The 18,088-nt window shown below is 53.1% G+C and overlaps 1 protein-coding gene across 1 annotated transcript in view; it reads left to right on the forward strand.

The window, feature by feature from the left end:
• Positions 1–18,088, forward strand: part of lama1 (laminin, alpha 1) — a 21,010-nt gene continuing 2,922 nt past the window's right edge. Inside the window, 54 exon segments of the mRNA XM_057823878.1 lie at positions 1–169; positions 1,171–1,341; positions 1,466–1,578; positions 1,656–1,707; positions 1,787–1,977; positions 2,034–2,213; positions 2,281–2,370; positions 2,431–2,548; positions 2,623–2,801; positions 2,859–2,952; positions 3,057–3,214; positions 3,275–3,415; positions 4,026–4,163; positions 4,223–4,324; positions 4,388–4,602; positions 4,669–4,780; positions 5,266–5,376; positions 7,264–7,391; positions 7,457–7,543; positions 7,603–7,814; positions 8,083–8,189; positions 8,256–8,436; positions 8,709–8,845; positions 8,911–9,144; positions 9,214–9,357; positions 9,440–9,619; positions 10,696–10,881; positions 10,971–11,098; positions 11,163–11,286; positions 11,356–11,496; positions 11,571–11,689; positions 11,805–11,894; positions 11,969–12,162; positions 12,235–12,377; positions 12,450–12,548; positions 12,617–12,716; positions 12,782–12,938; positions 13,087–13,288; positions 13,352–13,468; positions 13,543–13,706; positions 14,077–14,215; positions 14,286–14,382; positions 14,453–14,569; positions 14,641–14,820; positions 14,889–15,043; positions 15,115–15,258; positions 15,567–15,700; positions 15,770–15,917; positions 15,981–16,105; positions 16,169–16,319; positions 17,184–17,328; positions 17,406–17,547; positions 17,621–17,735; positions 17,926–18,078. Of these exon segments, the coding sequence (XP_057679861.1) occupies positions 34–169; positions 1,171–1,341; positions 1,466–1,578; positions 1,656–1,707; positions 1,787–1,977; positions 2,034–2,213; positions 2,281–2,370; positions 2,431–2,548; positions 2,623–2,801; positions 2,859–2,952; positions 3,057–3,214; positions 3,275–3,415; positions 4,026–4,163; positions 4,223–4,324; positions 4,388–4,602; positions 4,669–4,780; positions 5,266–5,376; positions 7,264–7,391; positions 7,457–7,543; positions 7,603–7,814; positions 8,083–8,189; positions 8,256–8,436; positions 8,709–8,845; positions 8,911–9,144; positions 9,214–9,357; positions 9,440–9,619; positions 10,696–10,881; positions 10,971–11,098; positions 11,163–11,286; positions 11,356–11,496; positions 11,571–11,689; positions 11,805–11,894; positions 11,969–12,162; positions 12,235–12,377; positions 12,450–12,548; positions 12,617–12,716; positions 12,782–12,938; positions 13,087–13,288; positions 13,352–13,468; positions 13,543–13,706; positions 14,077–14,215; positions 14,286–14,382; positions 14,453–14,569; positions 14,641–14,820; positions 14,889–15,043; positions 15,115–15,258; positions 15,567–15,700; positions 15,770–15,917; positions 15,981–16,105; positions 16,169–16,319; positions 17,184–17,328; positions 17,406–17,547; positions 17,621–17,735; positions 17,926–18,078 (7,620 nt within the window). The 5' untranslated portion in view covers positions 1–33.

Genomic DNA, 18,088 nt, shown 5'->3' on the forward strand with positions numbered 1-18,088 from the left:
TTTAGAGAAGAGAATGAATGAAATGGCATTGGGATGCAGGGACACATTCTTCAAGTGGGGCCGGCCGGCGCGGCGTGCAGCGCATTCCATCGGCCCGCTTTTTCCGCCATGAAGTGCCTTCTCCTGCTCTTGCTTTTGCCGACGGGACCGACGGCCTCCCAGCAGAGAGGTGAGACTCCGCCTCGCGGTCGCGCAAATACCATCCGTCCGCAAATATCGGACAGCACGCCCGGCCGGGTTCGCCCGCGTGAGGCCTCGCCTCTTGCAAACTACTTTGAATTGCTATTCTAAAAGTCGGACCCAGAGAGATGAACGGAATGGCGTCGGGCCATCCCCGTTGCGGTCCGTCCTCCGCAGAAACCGCACTGTGAAGAAACACACTTTTATATGTCAGAATCATAAAATAGGGTTCATCTTCTTCGTTCATCGATCGATTCGTCGTACCGCGCGCTTTCGGGAATGTCGGCCGGATTTCGCAAAAACAGTTCGTCGAGGACAAGCGCGTCCTTGACAAAGATCGGTGTTTAGTCTGGCAGACGTGTTCTCACGCAACACCTTGCGCTCACAAGAAGGACACGTGCAGAAAGAGAGGTCAAACATTTGCCTGCTATCATCCGGCCTTTTCTTCAGTTGAGTGGGTGGAAAGTCACTTCTTGTCCTGAGTCATGAAAAAAGGCCGCATCCAAACCAGAAGCGGCAAATGCTTTGGTGCTGAAGGTTCACACGTGCGACACGCAACAGGAAGTGGCTTCCTAAGATAATTGGTTGCCTAGGCGTAAAAGATGGCTTCTCCCATCTTCAAGCTTTTTCTCTCCAACTGAGACAATTTGTGACCGGCGGGGAAAGAAAGAAACTACCTCTGTGTGCGCTTAGTAATTAGTGTTAACAATCACACACCTCCCCCGCCCGCACATGACAAAAGGGCCCACCGGACCCCCGGGCTCCTCAATGCAACTTTGTGTGCGTGGGACACAGACCACCCACTTGAAACTATCACACCTTTGCAGCTGCGCCCACAAAAGTGTTGACCCTGGGAAAAGGCTTTTTTTCATTGAGTCTATATCACGTCTGTGTGATCACTGTCAACTAAATACTCGCTAAAAACTAAGCCACTTTGCTGAAATCGAGTCCCAAAACGTTTGAAATCTAGCACAAGTGATGTGTTTGCAGGTCTGTTCCCAGCCATTTTGAACTTGGCCAGTAACGCAGACATTAGCAGCAACGCCACATGCGGAGACCCGGAAGCAGAGGTTTACTGCAAATTGGTGGAACACGTTCCCGGACGCTTAATCAAGAACCCTCACTGTCCCAAATGTGACGCCAACTCCATTCTATCCAAAGGTACAAAGTTAAAAAGGATGGTCTTTCGAGGACCGTCTGGCCGCCACGAAAGACTTTTCTTCTCGGTCCAAAAACCAGACTGCGTAGGGTTAGAAGGGAATGAGAAAATGTGGTTGTTGTCCAGAACGCCATCCCATCACAAACGCTATCGACGGAACCAACCGATGGTGGCAGAGTCCGAGCATCAAAAACGGCCGGCGCTTCCATTGGGTTACCGTCACGCTGGATCTGAAACAGGTGACGTTCGGAGAACGGGCGAAGGCGCGAGGTGGCGCGTCGTGCTGTCGGTAAGGCCCGTCCGTCTCTTCTTTCAGATCTTTCAAGTGGCCTACATCATTATCAAGGCGGCAAACTCTCCTCGACCGGGTCAGCGCGCGCTCTCGATTCTCGGCAGAATCTGTCAGACCGAGCTCGATCGGAGATGTGATCGGATTCTTTGTCGCAGGTAACTGGATTCTGGAGCGTTCCGTGGACGGCGTGACCTTCCGACCGTGGCAGTTTTACGCCATCAGCGACTCCGAGTGCTTGTCTCGCTACAACGTCGCGCCCAGACTGGGACCCCCGACCTACAAAAGCGACACGGAGGTCATCTGCACGTCCTACTATTCCAGGCTGGAGCCTCTGGAGCACGGAGAGGTGAGTTGGATCGGCCGGTCGGTTCCGGTCGCCTTCTCACGCGTCTCTTATCGCAGATCCACACGTCGCTAATCAACAGTCGACCCGGCGCGGACGATTTGACTTCCGAACTCTTGAACTTCACCTCGGCCCGTTTCATCCGACTCCGGTTACAGCGTATCCGTACGCTCAATGCCGACCTCATGACTCTGAGCGCGCGCGACCCTCGAGACATCGACCCCATCGTAACCCGTCGGGTAGGTGTGGCCTTTTGGTCTCGATTGTCGACCGGGACCAAAAATAAACGTTGTTTGCTCTTTCCAGTATTATTACTCCATCAAAGATATTTCTGTGGGAGGGATGTGCATCTGCTATGGTCACGCGCGAAGCTGTCCGCTAGACCCCATTAGCAAGGTAACGCCGTACTCTGATTTGTACCCGTTCCGCGCTTTTTAACTTGAAGTGCGTGTGTAGAAACTACAGTGCGTATGTGAACACAACACATGCGGAAGCAGCTGCGACCACTGTTGTCCCGGCTACCGGCAGCTGCCGTGGCAACCGGGAACCATCTCAGAGGGAAACACGTGCGAAAGTAAGTCGGGCATCGACGAAACGGGTCCGGTTTCTCTCGCGCCGACGGCGGAAATCTCTTGGCGTGCCTGTCAGAATGCAACTGTCACAAGAAAGCGAGCGACTGTTTCTACAATCAAACGGTCGCCGATCTCGGACTGAGCCTGGACGTTCGCGGCGATCGCCGCGGAGGCGGAGTCTGTATCGATTGTCAGCAGAACACGGCCGGAATCAACTGCGAGACCTGCGCCGAGGGTTTCTACCGACCTGAGCGGGTAACGCGCGCCCACGCAACTCACCCGCAGCGGAAGCGATAACGCACACGTCGGCAGGTTTCTCCCCATGACGAGTCGCCGTGCGTGGAGTGCGGTTGCCATCCGAGGGGCGCAGAGTCTCCCGTTTGCATGAGAGACGACGCTTTGCCAGGTGACTTTGGACTTGGCTTTATGTGCCGGGTCGTCCTACGCCTTATTACGACCGACGGTGTGTGTGTGTGTGTGTGTGTGTGTGTGTGCGTGCGTGCGTGGCAGGCACGAACGCGGGTCAGTGCGCGTGTAAAAAGGGCTTCGCCGGACGCCGGTGCGACCGTTGCGCTTTTGGATTCCGAGATTTTCCTCTTTGCGTTCGCTGCGAGTGCGACCTGGCCGGCAGCGTCAACGGCGACCCGTGCGAGGACTGCGTTTGCAAAGTAAGTCCCGCCGAAAGAATCCTCCCGTCTAGACGGGATGCTAGTTTGAACTCTTCCCAGGCCAACGTGATGGGGGTGCACTGCGACCTGTGCAAAGCCGGATTCTACAACCTGCGGGCCGCCGATCCGCTGGGCTGCACCGACTGCTTCTGCTTCGGCGTGTCCGACGTTTGCGAAAGCTCCGCGTGGTCCACCGCGCAGGTAACAATTGGGGCGGGTCGATCAAATTTGGCCTGCTTTTAAAAGGAACCCTTTGAACGGCTTTTAACTGTTAAACTTGTATGTCTTAAAGTTCAGCTTCATTATTGAACTAGCATTTTAGCGCCCCAAAACGCAGGAGCTGTCATTTCTGATTGGTAGTCAACCAAATCCTTCCAAAAATGACATTCAAATGCGTTAGAGCCACCGTACTGTACTGGGGGTGTATTCTGCTTTCTTTTCAATCATTTGCTGCAATCTTAAAAGAAATACTTTTCCCAGAATGCACTTGAGCTCTGGAAAATATGGTCAAAGTTGTGCTTTGACAGTGATTTCTATTAGTTTTTTACATTCAGTATTGAAGAAATATACCGTTAATGATTCATTTATACATTGAAACAGAAATACAACTATTTGAACCTTCTCTAAGCAGAATCTCCATGATCAGCAAAACGGAGACTTCTTTACTTTTAGGTTGTCACAGGAAAATAATACATAGGACAGTAAAAAAGAAACATTTTATCTTGATGGGGAAGCTGCATTTTATTTAACTGGGCGCTGATCGAGCGATGGAAGTGATGTCGAGACGCGCGCCGATGTCCATTTGTCGCAGTTGGTTTCCACAAACGCTAGACTCCGTCCTTCCACCCCGGCCAATGAGCTTCCGGCGTCTGGCGACGCCTCCTCGGTCGGACGCCGTCAAGAACATGAGCTGTCGTGGGAAGCGGCCGACGCTTTCCTAGGCAACAAGGTAGGCGATGGACGGCGTCCGTCCGTCCGTCCCCGGCGTCAATCCCTGTCTCTTTTCAGCTTTCGTCCTACGGCGGCCTTCTGAACTATTCGCTAGCGTACCGAGGCTCACTGGACGACAAGCAACATTTTGTCCCCGTCCACACCGACGTCATCATTCAGGTAGCCGGCGTGGTCCGTCCGAGCGAAGCGCGGAAAGGGGGGTGATCGCGCACTTCTCCGCAGGGCGACGGGCGAACGCTCCGCCTCTCGGCGCTTCGCGCGCTCCTTCTCTCGCCGTCGGCCCGGCGCTCCGTAGCCGTCGAAATGCTCCCGCGCCATTTTGTAGAGGAACAAACGGGCGCGGCAGTTAGCCGTGACGACCTGTTGTCCGTCCTCGCTGAGGTGACCTCCCTGAAGATCAAAGTTCACGCGAACGCCTCCGCCGGCGAAGCCGTGAGGTGAGCGAGGATGCGGTCAGATGCGCTTTTCTGATCCGCGACTGACGATTTAAAGCTTTCCGGCAGCCTCGTCTCGGTGTCCCTGGACGTGGCCGACTCCCGGGCCGCTTCCGGCGTCCGGGCGGTCGCCGTGGAGACCTGCCAATGTCCCTGGGGTTACGGCGGTACTTCGTGTGAGGTGAGCTCATCACTTTCTTTCCAAACTTTTTCTTCTGGGGGCCACTTTCTGACAAATCAAAGGGCCAACTTGAAACCCTTCCGCTTTCTTTTTGATTGGAATGGGCTCAAAAAGATTGGCTGCCATTGATCGACATCCCATCCAATTTGAATGGGGTCAAAATGGACTATCGCCGTCAATGGCTGTAAAACTGGATGCCAGCATTCCCCGTTCAAATAGATTACAACTGTTGATTTAGGAAATACTAAAAGATCTCAACATGTCAGGTTTTGACCCCTGGAGCGAATGGAAAGCCACTGTTCAAGCTCCATCTAGTGTTAAAGCCAAGATATGTAACAAAATGCAGGCAGAATTGAAGCTACTTGTCTTTCTGACCATATTCAACGATGTTTTCATTATTTGCCACTTCCCGCTTCAAATGGACGGATATCTCGACAGTCTCCACTTAATGACTCTCTTTCTGTATATTCTATGACTCTACGTAGTCATGCCTCCCAGGTTTTTACAGGCTCGGCGGAGTTTTGTTCGGAGGAAATTGCATGCAGTGCGAATGCCACGACCACGCTTCCGAGTGTGACGTCAACGGCGTTTGTCTGGTGAGTTGTATTGCGTGCGATTTATCAAATTTGCTGTACAGAAATCCAGAAGACGTCAAAGATGAGACTAGCTTTCGAGAAAAAAAACAATAGATCGTTAATACATACAGTGGGGCAAATCAACCACCAATTGTGCCAAGTCTCCTACTTGAAAAGATTAGAGAGGCCTGTAATTATCAACATGGGTAAACCTCAACCATGAGAGACAGAATGTGGGGGGAAAAAAAAAAAACAGAAAATAACATTGTTTGATTTTTAAAGAATTTCCAAATTAGAGTGGAAAACAAGTATTTGGTCGCCTACAAACATGCAAGATTTCTGGCTGTCAAAGAGGTCTAACTTCTAACGAGGTCTGACGAGGCTCTACTCGTTACCTGTATTAATGGCACCTGTTTTAACTCATTATCGTTATAAAAGACACCTGTCCACAACCTCCATCAGTCACACTCCAAACTCCACGATTGCCAAGACCAAAGAGCTGTCGAAGGACACCAGAGACAGACAAAATTGTAGACCTGCACCAGGCTGGAAAGACTGAATCTGCAATAGGTAAAACGCTTAGTGTAAAGAAATCAACTGTGGGAGCAATTATTAGAAAATGGAAGACATAAAAGACCACTGATAATCTCCCTCGATCTGGGGCTCCGTGCAAGATCTCACCCCGTGGCGTCCAAATGATAACAAGAACGGTGAGCAAAATTCCCAGAACCACACGGGGGAGGGACCTAGTGAATGACCTACAGAGAGCTGGGACCACAGTAACAAAGACTAGTATCAGTAACACAATGCGCCGCCAGGGACTCAAATCCTGCACTGCCCGACGTGTCCCCCTGCTGAAGAAAGTACACGTCCAGGCCCGTCTGCGGTTCGCTAGAGAGCATTTGGATGATCCAGAAGAGGACTGGGAGAATGTGTTATGGTCAGATGAAACCAAAATACAACTTTTTGGTAGAAATGCAGGTTCTCTTGTTTGGAAGAAAAAGAACACTGAATTGCACCATACCCACTGTGAAGCATGGGGGTGGAAACGTCACGCTTTGGGGCTGTTTTTCTGCAAAGAGACCAGGACGACTGATCCGTGTAAAGGAAAGAATGAATGGAGCCATGTATCGAGAGATTTCGAGTGAAAATCTCCTTCCGTCAGCAAGGGCATTGAGACGTGGCTGGGTCTTTCAGCATGACAATGATCCCAAACAAGCAGTCAGGGCAACAAAGGAGTGGCTTGGTAAGAAGCCTTTCAAGGTCCTGGAATGGCCTAGTCGGTCTCCAGGTCTCAACCCCATAGCAAATCTGTGGAGGGAGTTGAAAGTCCGCGTTGCCCAACGACAGCCCCAAAACATCACTGCTCTAGAGGAGATCTGTATGGAGGAATGGGCCAAAATAGCAGCAACAGTGTGTGAAAAGTTACAGAAAACGTTTGGCCTCCATTATTGCAACAAAGGGTACATAACAAAGTATTGAGATGAACTTTTGGTATTGACCAAATACTTATTTTCCACCATGATTTGCAAATAAATTTTTTCAAAACAAACAATGTGGTTTTCTGTTTTTTTTCCCCCTCATTCTGTCTCTCATGGTGGAGGTTCACCCATGTTGACAATGACAGGTCTCTCTAATCTTTTCAAGTGGGAGAACAATTTTGACTAAATACTTATTTGCCCCACTGTATGCTACATAAAGCAAGCAGCGGTTCTATTGCCCTTTGACTATTCTTACCAGAGGGTGTACACCACGTGAGGGGGACACCTGCAAACCAAAGGATAAGGGGAGAGAGGATAGGTTGGATAGGGGTGTGATTGGGTTACGTGAGTGTGCAAGCAATGTGAGTCATATGAAGTGGGGACTCAAAACGTGAGACTTGTTTGCAAGTTGTCGTCCACCCGTCAGGGTTGCGGCCATCACACCACCGGCCCGCATTGCGAACAGTGTCTCCCCGGTTTCTACGGCGACGCCACCGAGGGCACGGAGGACGACTGTCGGCGTTGCGCGTGTCCTCTGACGGAGCCGTCCAACAGGTGGGTGGCTCCGTCACTCGTCATCTGAAAGAACGGCAAAACTAAGGCGCGCTCTCGTGCTTCAGTTTCAGTCCCACGTGCGTGCTGGACTCCTTTGGAACGGTGACGTGTGACCAGTGTCAGGAAGGATACACCGGCAGCAAGTGCCAGAAGTGAGGGAGCGTCCGTCGCGGCTCAAGCGGAACTCTCGTGACGCCGTTTGTCTCGCTAGGTGCTCCGGCGGTTTCTACGGTAACCCGCAAGTAGTGGGCGGGACTTGCGTACGCTGCCAATGTAATGGCAACGTGAACGCCGAAGACGAGGGGCATTGCGACGCCGCGAGCGGGGAGTGTCTACTTTGTCTTCGCAACACGGCCGGGAGGCGCTGCGAGATCTGCGCTGCCGGTTTCTTCGGAGATGCCGTGCACCTAAAGAACTGCCGAGGTGACGCGCGCGCGCGCGCACCCACCCCAATTTTCTTTTTTTTCCCCCCTCTCTTCTCTCCCAGAGGAATGTTGAGCTTTCCAAATCCAGATTACAAATGATCTTTGGCCTCTTTATGTGCAGTCGCTTTTGTCTGAAGCCTCTTTTACGCCCAAAGTGAACGTATGTCAAAAACAGCCCCCGAGAGCCTCGTGTTTTCGTGAAGAGTTTGTAAACTAAAAGTTTGCGTTTGAATATTTTCATATTTCACCCATTCCTTTTTTGATAGAATGCGAGTGTGACATCAACGGATCTCTGTCGAGCATCTGCGACGTCACGTCGGGTCAATGCGCGTGTCGAGATAACGTGACGGGACGGGCGTGCGACCGCTGCCAGGTTTGCGGACGTTCTCGGTCTCGCCGTTTTCGAAAAATCCAAGTAACGACCGGTGTTCGGCTTCAGCTGGGCTTCTTCGGATTGCGGAGCGCCTCGGGCTGCGCGGCCTGCGATTGCGACCCGTCGGGATCTCTGGAGGAGACATGCGACGACGACGGACGCTGCCGATGCGCGGAGGGCGTGGACGGAGAGAAATGCGACCGCTGCGGCCGCGGATACTTTGGTTTCCGTGCAGACGGCTGCACAGGTAACCGCGACGTCAAGGACTGTGCCGTTTCCAGTTGCTAGAGGTCGACCGATATCGGATTTTTCAACGGCCGATACCAATTGAAAAAAAATTGCCAATTGCTGAAGTCTAAAACAGACTTTTGTTCTTGTTGTTGTTGTTGTTTTTTTTCAAGCAATGGCCAGTCGACCAATCGGTCGACCTTCGTGAGAAAGACAAACAGTGAATGTATATCGGCCCGATATTTCGACCATTATTTGACACCCCGTCCTGCGTTGTTCTGCTTTTCGTAGCGTGCGACTGCAACCGCACAGGTGGGAATTGTCACCACCAAACTGGGGAGTGCATCTGTCCCCCCCACACGGAGGGAGACACCTGCGACACGTGCCGGGCGGGATATTGGGGTCACTGTCCTATTGCTGGTTGCAAGGTATGCTGTTAAAATCAGAACACAAACTAGACGGGACACACCCTAAACCTCAGCGTCATTTTCAGCCTTGTGACTGCAGTGCAGAAGGAAGCTCTGCCTCTCAGTGCGATCTGGCCAATGGCCAGTGTCCGTGCAGAGAGGGCTTCTCCGGCAGGCGATGCGACCTGTGCGCTCCGGGCCACTACGGTTACCCGTCGTGTTCGCCGTGCGGCTGCGACGTAGCGGGGACGCGAGAAGAATGGTGCAACCGAACGCTCGGAACGTGCGACTGCCGACGGGCCGGGGAGTGCGTGTGCAAGGTAAGGCGAATGTCCGCCGGGTTGCACGCAACGCATCCGAAGGCAAGTATCCCGCGCTCGTGTTCGCAGGCGGCCGTGTCAGGGCGGCGCTGCGAGGAATGCGTTCGGGGTTTCTTCGCCCTGTCCTCGGACAACCCGGACGGCTGCTCTCCGTGCTACTGTTCCGGAGTCAGTCGGGAATGCGAGGAGCGCGCCGGCCTCGTCAGAGCTCTCGTACGGGGGGCCTCTCGTCGCGCGACGGCCGCCGTGGTCGAATCGGCGAAGGAGGAGACGCTCACGGGTTACTCTTTCGTAGATCTCATCTACCCGTTCTCCCGTTCTCCTGCCGATGGTCAGCCAGTCTAACCTGGAGGCCGTGACATCTGGAGTCTACCGGCAGGGTGGCGACACGCTGCTGGACACCAGGCAGCTCAACACCAGCGGTCCGGGCGGGCCCCTCTACTGGAGACTGCCCCCCGAGTTCGAAGGCCAGCAGGTACTGGTCCTCATGTCACTTTCAGCTCATCATTGGCGATCAGTCATAATCGAGTACGATAGTCCTCCTGGCGTGGGAGGGATATTTGTAGGTCTTCAGGTGGCTGAAAATTCTGGAACCACAGGCTTTTGTACAGTGTGGGCATACTGGGGGCGGAATGTGGTGTGCCCTCATGGGTGGTAGTTTTTCTCTCCTTTCTGTGCCGTCACTTGACTGTGGCAGCCCGGCGGAGATTGAGTTCGTGGAGTGTGGCTCCCTCCATGCAGACCTATTTGGGGCAAGATCTTCCCAGCAAGCGCTATTGGTATTGAACTGCTTGAGGCGGTTTCTTACGATGTCCTTGTAGAGCTTCTTTTGACCTCCAGGAGCTCTCTGGCCAGTCAGCAGCTCTAAAATAAAGGACCCGTTTGGGTAGACACGTGTCTGGCATATGGTCAACATGCCCGATCCATCTGAGTGGATGTTTGGTGCCAATGCTGCCAATGTTTGCCTCCTCGAGCACGCTGACATTTATGCGCTTTGGGTTCCACGTGATGTGCAAGATTTCACGCTAACGCCTGACTCAACACTACACCATTTTAGCTCGTTGACTCTTGTGGATGAGATTTTAAAGTGGGGTAGGGGACGTATCCGGCGATCTGGCGTCTACGACGCTTCGCGACCACGTTGCAGGTCTGGCTTGTCAGAATTTCTGCTTGTTGTGTCTCATAGTGTGACAGGTCCTGAGCAGTAGTGTGACTTCGTGACCGGTGTGTGCTTTCTCTCGCTTTCGGTTTTTTTCCCCCCTGCGAGTGATGACGTCCACAATGGTCTACACGTGTTCCCATTTTCCCACCTTGTTTATAGCGAGTGCCTTGATCCGAGCTCAACCGTCACAATTATGTTACTAAGCGCCTCGGTCGCCATGACGGATTGTCCTGCCTCCCGACGATATCTGCCGTCGGACCGCACGCGATGATCGGGCAGATACAAACCGTCCATTCCAAGACACACCACTAAATCACAACACAATGTTGAGAATTACCCAAAAAAATAGTGTAGTCCAAGTTGTGTGTAAGTCTCACGTTTGTATTTAGCTCCTGTCTTACGGCGGCGTACTGTCCTACGTGGTGACCTATTACGCGGACGACGCCGAAGGTTTTGCCAATCAAGAGCCGCAAGTGCTGATGAGGGGCGGAGCCTTAAGGAAGCTGGTCATCTACACCGATACGGTCGCCCCCGATAACGGCGTCAGGACTCGGCATGACATCAAGCTGACCGAGGTACTGCGGGGCTCCTACTTCTTTGAAGACCGCTAGATCGCATGATTACCGTGTGTGTGTGTGTGTGTGTGTGTGCGCGCGCGCAACAGCACAAGTGGAAATATTTTAACTCGGTGTCGGAGAAGGCGGTAAGTCACAGCGACTTCCTGTCGGTTCTCGGCGACTTGCGGTACGTCATGGTGAAGGCTTCGTACGGGACGGGACTGCGGCAGAGCAGGTGAGCGTCAGGGAACCGCTCCCGATCGGCCGTTTTGACGGAGACGTCTCGTCATCCTTTCAAGGATTTCTAACATCTCCATGGAGACGGCGCAAGACGAACAGGAAGCCGACCGGGCCGAGACGAGCGCGGCCCGACGGATCGAGTCGTGCTTCTGTCCGTCGGGTTACGCCGGTCTGTCCTGTCAGGTAAAGCGTAGATTTTCAGGCGTCACCGAGGTAACGGCGGAGAATCTCTTAACTTCGGCTCGCCTGTAGGAATGCGCGCCGGGTTTCTTCCGCCAGCCGCTGTCAGAGTTGTCGCCTCAGGCCCGGAAGTCTGCTTTCCTACGTCCGTGCGTGGCGTGTCGCTGCAACAACCACAGCGCCAGCTGCCACGTGGAGAGCGGGCACTGCCAGGTGAGGGGGCGCGGCACCGGTCCGAACGGCCGGCCAGAAAGCAAGGGCGAGACGGTGGCGTATTTGTCACGCAGGATTGCCGACATCACACCGGCGGGCCCAACTGTGATCTGTGCGCTCCGGGTTATTACGGGAACGTCAGCGGCTCTGTTAGCGACTGCTCGCCGTGTGCGTGCCCTCTACGGGACAACAGGTTTTGCTGCGCCTCGGTGTCATTACTCGTTGAAATATCAAGCAAATATTCCATTCTTTATGGCTTGTGGTCATGTTTTTTGAATACGTGCGCACGCACGCACGCACGTTTCTAGTTTCAGTCCGACGTGCGTGTCGGAGGGAACGCTTGGAGACTTTCGCTGCACTTCCTGTCAAACGGGATACGAGGGGCGCTACTGCGAGCGGTACGTGTTGACGCGTTGAGAGCGTAAGGCCCCCCAACAGGTCCGATATACGCGTCTCTGTCAACATCTTGCAGGTGTTCTCCGGGTTACTACGGTAACTCCTCATTGCCAGGGGGGAAGTGCACCCCGTGCGGCTGCAGCGAGCGGGGCTCCCTGCACGCGCCGTGCGACACGCTGACGGGCGGGTGCCAGTGCAAACCCGGGTTCCGAGGTTCCACGTGCGAGGAGTGTGATGAGCGCCACGTCTTGGAGGAAAGCCAATGCGTGTGTGAGTGTGCTCTGTTCCTCCCCAAAAAATGACAAAACGATGCTTTAATTGGCCGGTGTCGTCGGGGTCTAGCGTGTGACGACGATTGCGCCGGTGCTCTGCTGGACGACTTGGAGGGAATCCACCGGCGCTGGCGGGCCTTCAACATCAGCGTTGTTGCCATGGCGCCCTACCGCCAACTGGTAGCGCTCAACAAGAAAACCAGGGACATGAAGGTAGAGTTCAGCTGAAAGCACATGTACTTTTTTCTACGAGCAGTGTGTGGATTGAAGCGCTCTGTCTGTCAGCTGATGTTTCCGGAACGCCCTACTTTGGAGACGGTCGTCTCCAGTGTAGAAGAAGAGTCGATGCACCTAACATCTGACATCGGCGCATTGATAGATCAGGTACGTGACCATCCCGGGAACATTCGGTAAATAAACGAGTTCGAATGTTTGATGTGCCGCGCCCCTAGGCTGCGAGTGCGTCACGTGACCGGGAGGCGGTCAATGACAACTTGTCGCTCGGGAGTCGGTTGATGGAAAAGATCCACGTCATTCAAGAAAAGATTGAAGGTACGCCATCTGTGGCCGTGATCTCTCAAAGTAAAGTTCAGCTCACTCGCTCGTGATCGGTGCAGCGCTCGACACTGAGGCGGAGCAACTGAACCGGACCGCCGACGAGGCGCTAGAAGCGGCCAATCGGACGCGCCTGCTGGACCGTGTGACCTCCCTGTTGCAAAACATGCGAGACCTCCGGCTCGGCCCGGCCGCCGATTCGGCACGTCGTGAGCTCGGGTCGGTCTTCGATCGGTTCAATATTCTGTCTACGGCCGGCGACCGGTCCGTTCTTTGTCCCCGTGTGCCCTACGATTGATGGTCGACCGGCCCCAAAGTCAGTCGGATCAAAGACCTTAACGGTTGACCAAAGTGACCTCTTTGTTAGTCTCGCAGAGTCGCTCGCGGAGTCGCTCCGACGCCGCTTCCCGGCCGGCGCTGCCGACGGGCTCCGTCCCTTGACCGGCGCCCTGGACGCTAACGTTCAAAAGCTGCGAGAAGCGCAAACACGGATGCAAGATGCCACTAAAGAAAATGGTCACACACAACTTGTGCTGAACGCCACCGAGGCGCTTCTCGCGAACTATCAGGTATATATCCCCTCCCGGTTCAAGTAAACCGGACCTGTTCACATGTCTGCGTGTGCGTGTCAGGTGACCCACCAAAATATCAGTGATGCGTGGGTTTGCGTGGAGGACATGACGGAGGCTGCTCAACAGCTGCTGAATGACATGCTCAACCTGACATTGGACTTCACCAACATTAGCGTTGTAAGACTTTTGCTCGCCGAGGTGCAGAAATACGGACAGGGCGCCTCGCTAACGCTAAGGAGAATGTCGAAAAGCAGGCCGACACGCTGGGAAGCCAACTGGATCAATGGCGCCCGCCGCTGAGAACCAAAGTGGAGGCTCTGGTCGTTGGATTGAAGAGCGGCGATTCGCTGGAGAGGGTTTATCGAGCGGAGAGCCACGCCCGCCTGCTTGAGAGCCACGCCCTATCTCTGCAAAGGTAACCGGGAGGCTCACTGGTCTCCACTTCATCTGGGTTTTCGAAAAACAGAGGTAGATTGTTCCTCTTCCAATCGGCAGTCAAAGTTGTTGAGAGACAAAGTGAGAAGGTTTCCCAGAAAGCCAAACAAAGAGATGCATTGCCTCGGAGGCTTTGTACATACGAACAGGCACAGATACAAGACGCGTGATTGGTTTCCGGCACCAGATCGACCAATGAGTGGATGTACATGTTTGATTATTATCATTTATTTTAAACATTCTGCTCCCCACATAAACAAAATTTCCTAGGATGGCACATCCCGTTTGATGGTTTTTCACAGGGTTCTGTTGCCCATTAACAGCGATAAAGGAGTATATTCCCGTTTTAGCTATCTATCATTGGCGCGGAACGCTTCAGAGAAGAGCAGCCGATCCGCGGCACCGGAAGCCGACGTCGCGGAGGCCGTCGAGTTGGCCCGGCGAATCGCCTCGGACGCCGTCCGCTCTGCCGACGTCGCTCTCGACCAGGTAAGAAAAAAAATCCCACACGCGGACCGGAAGGGAATCTCGTCAGCGTTTCGCTCTGCGCGTGTCTCAGACCGACCGACGGGAGCTTTCGGCGGAGGGCGGTGCCAGACCGAGCGAGATATCCGCCGCTCTCGACGAAACTCGTGCGATCGACCGGACAAACCGAGGTCGGTCCCTCGGCGCGTCTTTCCGTTCGAAGCGTCGCTCGTTTTTCCAAATAAACTTTTTGCTTTCCAGACTCGCTGACAAAGGTCTCGGCGGTCACCGGCAGACTGCAGATGCTGAGAGCGCGCGTGGCGAATACCGGCGTCCTCCTCCGTCGGCCGATCGCGGAGCTGCAGAACCTCTCCGACGGTAAGACTCGACAGCAAAGTCGACTGTAGCGAGATTCGACTCGGCGAGCGGATCGGACTCGTCCTTCTCAGGATCGCCGCGAGCGCAGGAGGCCCGATCGGAGGCCGCGCTGGCTCACTCCAGTCTGCGGGAGGCGTTGGAGCACTTGTCCACGCTCAGGGAGCAGTTGCGCGATTCTTCTTACGTGGTGGAAAAAACCAACCTGAGCACGGCAGAGGCCAACCAGCTGATGACGCGTACGCATTTGGCAGGTCGGTAGGTTGTCAAAGAGACTCGGCGATTTGTCTTTCTTCCGTCACGGGTCTTTTTCATTGCGCAGCAAACGAAGCGCGGCGTCAATTGGAAGAGGCGGAGCTTCGCACGCGGCATTTGAGTGACAAAATCAAGCCCTTGAGCTTGCTGGGAGAGAGTCTGAGCAGGAACCTGTCCGACATCCGGGAGCTCATCTATCAGGCCAGGAGACAAGCGGCGTCCGTACGTGCTTTCGCCTCCCCCGCCCGGCGTTTCAGAAGGCGCTAATCTGTCACGTCGTGGGATGTCATCAGATTAAGGTGGCGGTGCAAGCAGATGGCGACTGCGTCACATTTTACCGACCCCAAATTCAGTCCGGCAACTTCAACACCTTGACGTTGACGTTGAAGACCAAAAGTCCCGACAACCTGCTCTTTTACATGGGCAGCAAGACTTCGGTAAGCGAATCATTTCTTCAGACTTTTTGCAAAAAGAGATGGATGGGCAAAATGAAGGAAATCCTTCATATGTAGGCTACTAGGGTTTGTCCGAGGGCTTTCCAATTTCACTGTATAAGTGACTAGCTCCATCTAGCGTTAAAGTCGAGAAGTGCAACAGATTGTAGGCTAAACTCAAGCTTCTTCAAAATGTGTCTTTCCAATGTTAGAAATTTCCAGATGAAAACATTTTAGCTACTCACTGTGAATATGCGTATTGGGTACCATTTTGTTTGAGGGTGGTCGCATTCCCACTTGTTGATATCTAGGTGGAGTTCCTCGCCGTGGAGATGAACGACGGGAAAGTTTCTTTACTCTGGGACGTCGGATCAGGCGGCGCCAGGCTGGAGTATCCGGGACAGGACATCGCTAACAACAAATGGACAACAATCAATGCCACACGGTACCAAAGCACACGAGCGTGCGTGCACGCGTGCACCAGCATCAGTAACCACGGCGCCCGTTTATGTAGGTTGGGCGCTCGGGGGTTCCTATCCGTACACCAGCTGGAAGCGACGCCGTCACAGACGGTGACGGCGACCTCGCCCGGACAGGCCCGCGTTCTACACGTGGGCAATGACACGGTCGTCCACATCGGAGGACTGGCGGATGACTCCCAGGTAACGCGGGTGTACGTGCGCGCGCGAGAGGGTTAGCGCTTATCGTGTTTACCGTGACGTCAGAAGCCGGCGGCGTTGCGTCGGTCGACGTTTCGGGGCTGTTTGGGCGAAGCGTCGCTCAACGAGAAGAACATCGGCTTGTGGAACTACGTCAACAGACAAGGACGGTGCGGAGGGTGCTTCAGCGGGTACGCGCAAACGCACATGCACGCGCTCACGCGTGTTGAAACTTACACGTGGCGGCATTTCAGTCCACAGGCGGAGGAGACGGCTTTCCATTTTGACGGTTCCGGATTCTCCGTGGTCCAAAAGTCTCTGCGAGCCACGTCCACTTCCGTCGTCTTGCTGTTTAAAACTCTGTCGCCGAGCGGCTTGCTCTTGTACCTGGCCTCCAACAACACTGTATGGCGGAAAACATCATTACACCAACATTAAGGGCTGGGATTTTCATGTTAGCTTCTAACAATTTTTGTCATCTGGACAAACATGTGAATGTGGTGAAGCTACTTCCTGGCTGCGCTACAAAGAATGTGAACTTTAACAACAAAGCTAGGTAGATTAGCATGTGTGTTTTAAAAGTCCATTTAGGATACATATGCATACATGTACATTTACTGACGTTCACAGTTAATAGAAAGCGGTAACAATAAAGTAGCTAGCTTCAGAGTACCAACCTGAAACAGTAGCTCAGACCATGATGCAACACAAGTATGACAGCAGGTTCCCAAGTTAGTCGGCAAGCTAAAATGAGCATAAGTGCGTCACTATTTTCCCTTTACATTACGAATATTAACGCACATCAAGTAGCTAATAAAGTAAATAATAATAAATAATAAAGCGTGCTAATATGCCACCACTCAAGGTTATATATTCTCTTTTTTTGTTTTACAAATACGAGCTTTACAGAGAAAGTTCGAGTGGATCTTTCTCCTAATGATTTTATAGAGAAGTGTCTCTCCATTCGATTGTGAGCGCCACACTGCCGCTCAGAGGCCAACGCACCGACTGCAGGAATTTATGTATTGTTTTAATGATTGTTGAATTAAGTATGGTTTAACTCACGAGTAACTCATTTATATTATATCTAAAGTTTCAATTTAACGAATACAATTTTATATCAACATATAACATTGACTATGATGGGCATTTCCATCTAAATTAAATTATTAAATGATTTTTTCCCCCATCATTTTTCTTTACCAGCCCTCAAACATGCAAGAATTATAATTTGACGATTACAGCCGAGGGTTTTGCCGTGTCCTACAGAGGGACTTCCTGTCCATTGAGCTAGTGGAGGGCTGCGTGCGTCTGACCTATGACCTCGGGTCCGGTCCTCTGGTCTTAACATCCGGCAGGAAGTACAACACGGGCGTGTGGTACAAGGTCACGCTGCAAAGGAACCGACGCAAAGGTAAGTCCTGCCCACAGGTGCCAGTGTGATCGCGGAGTCACCTCACACCCCTGCTGGATCATCTTGTGTGTGTTTAGGTTACCTGTTGGTCAATCCGGCTGACCAATCTTCAGATAAAGAGATGTTGGAGGCGGAATCGCCCGGAACCGCCTCCGATCTCAACCGTTTCGACCTGGACCCCATCTACATTGGCGGACTGCCCGCTTCCCGACCGATCAGGTAGGAATCCTGTGCAGATGGGTTCGCGCGATCGCAGTTGTGACATTAGTTTGGCTATCCGCACCCTCGCTAGACGACAAGTGATCTCCAGGTCCTACATCGGCTGCATCAAGAACGTCGAGATCGCCAGGCTGAACTTTGACCTGCTGAGGGATGCCTACGGAGTGAGAAAGGGCTGCGTTCTTGAGGTGAACACTTATTATTCAAGTCTGACCTTAGCGCAGCGCAGGAGTGTCCGAACGAGGGCCCGCTCGCTGCCTAATTTTGATTTTCTGAAACCGACCCTCCCTTGGAGTGGAAAAAAAAAAAAAAGTTGGGACACCCCTGCCATAGCTCATTTGTTGACTGGCTTCAACCGTCCTCACGTTTGCGTTTCAGGCGGTGCGAAGCGTATCGCTTTTAAACGGCGGTTACGTTCAGATCGCTCCTCCTTCATTGGAGCAGGAAGCGGAGATTCTCTTCTCCTTCAAATCTAACAACCAGTCAGGAATCCTGTTGGCCGCCTTGACCGAAAAGCCTTCGCAGCGTCGGGTAAGGTTCC

The sequence above is a fragment of the Corythoichthys intestinalis genome, chromosome 20, assembly GCF_030265065.1.
Source record: "Corythoichthys intestinalis isolate RoL2023-P3 chromosome 20, ASM3026506v1, whole genome shotgun sequence".
Taxonomy (NCBI): Eukaryota; Metazoa; Chordata; class Actinopteri; order Syngnathiformes; family Syngnathidae; genus Corythoichthys; species Corythoichthys intestinalis.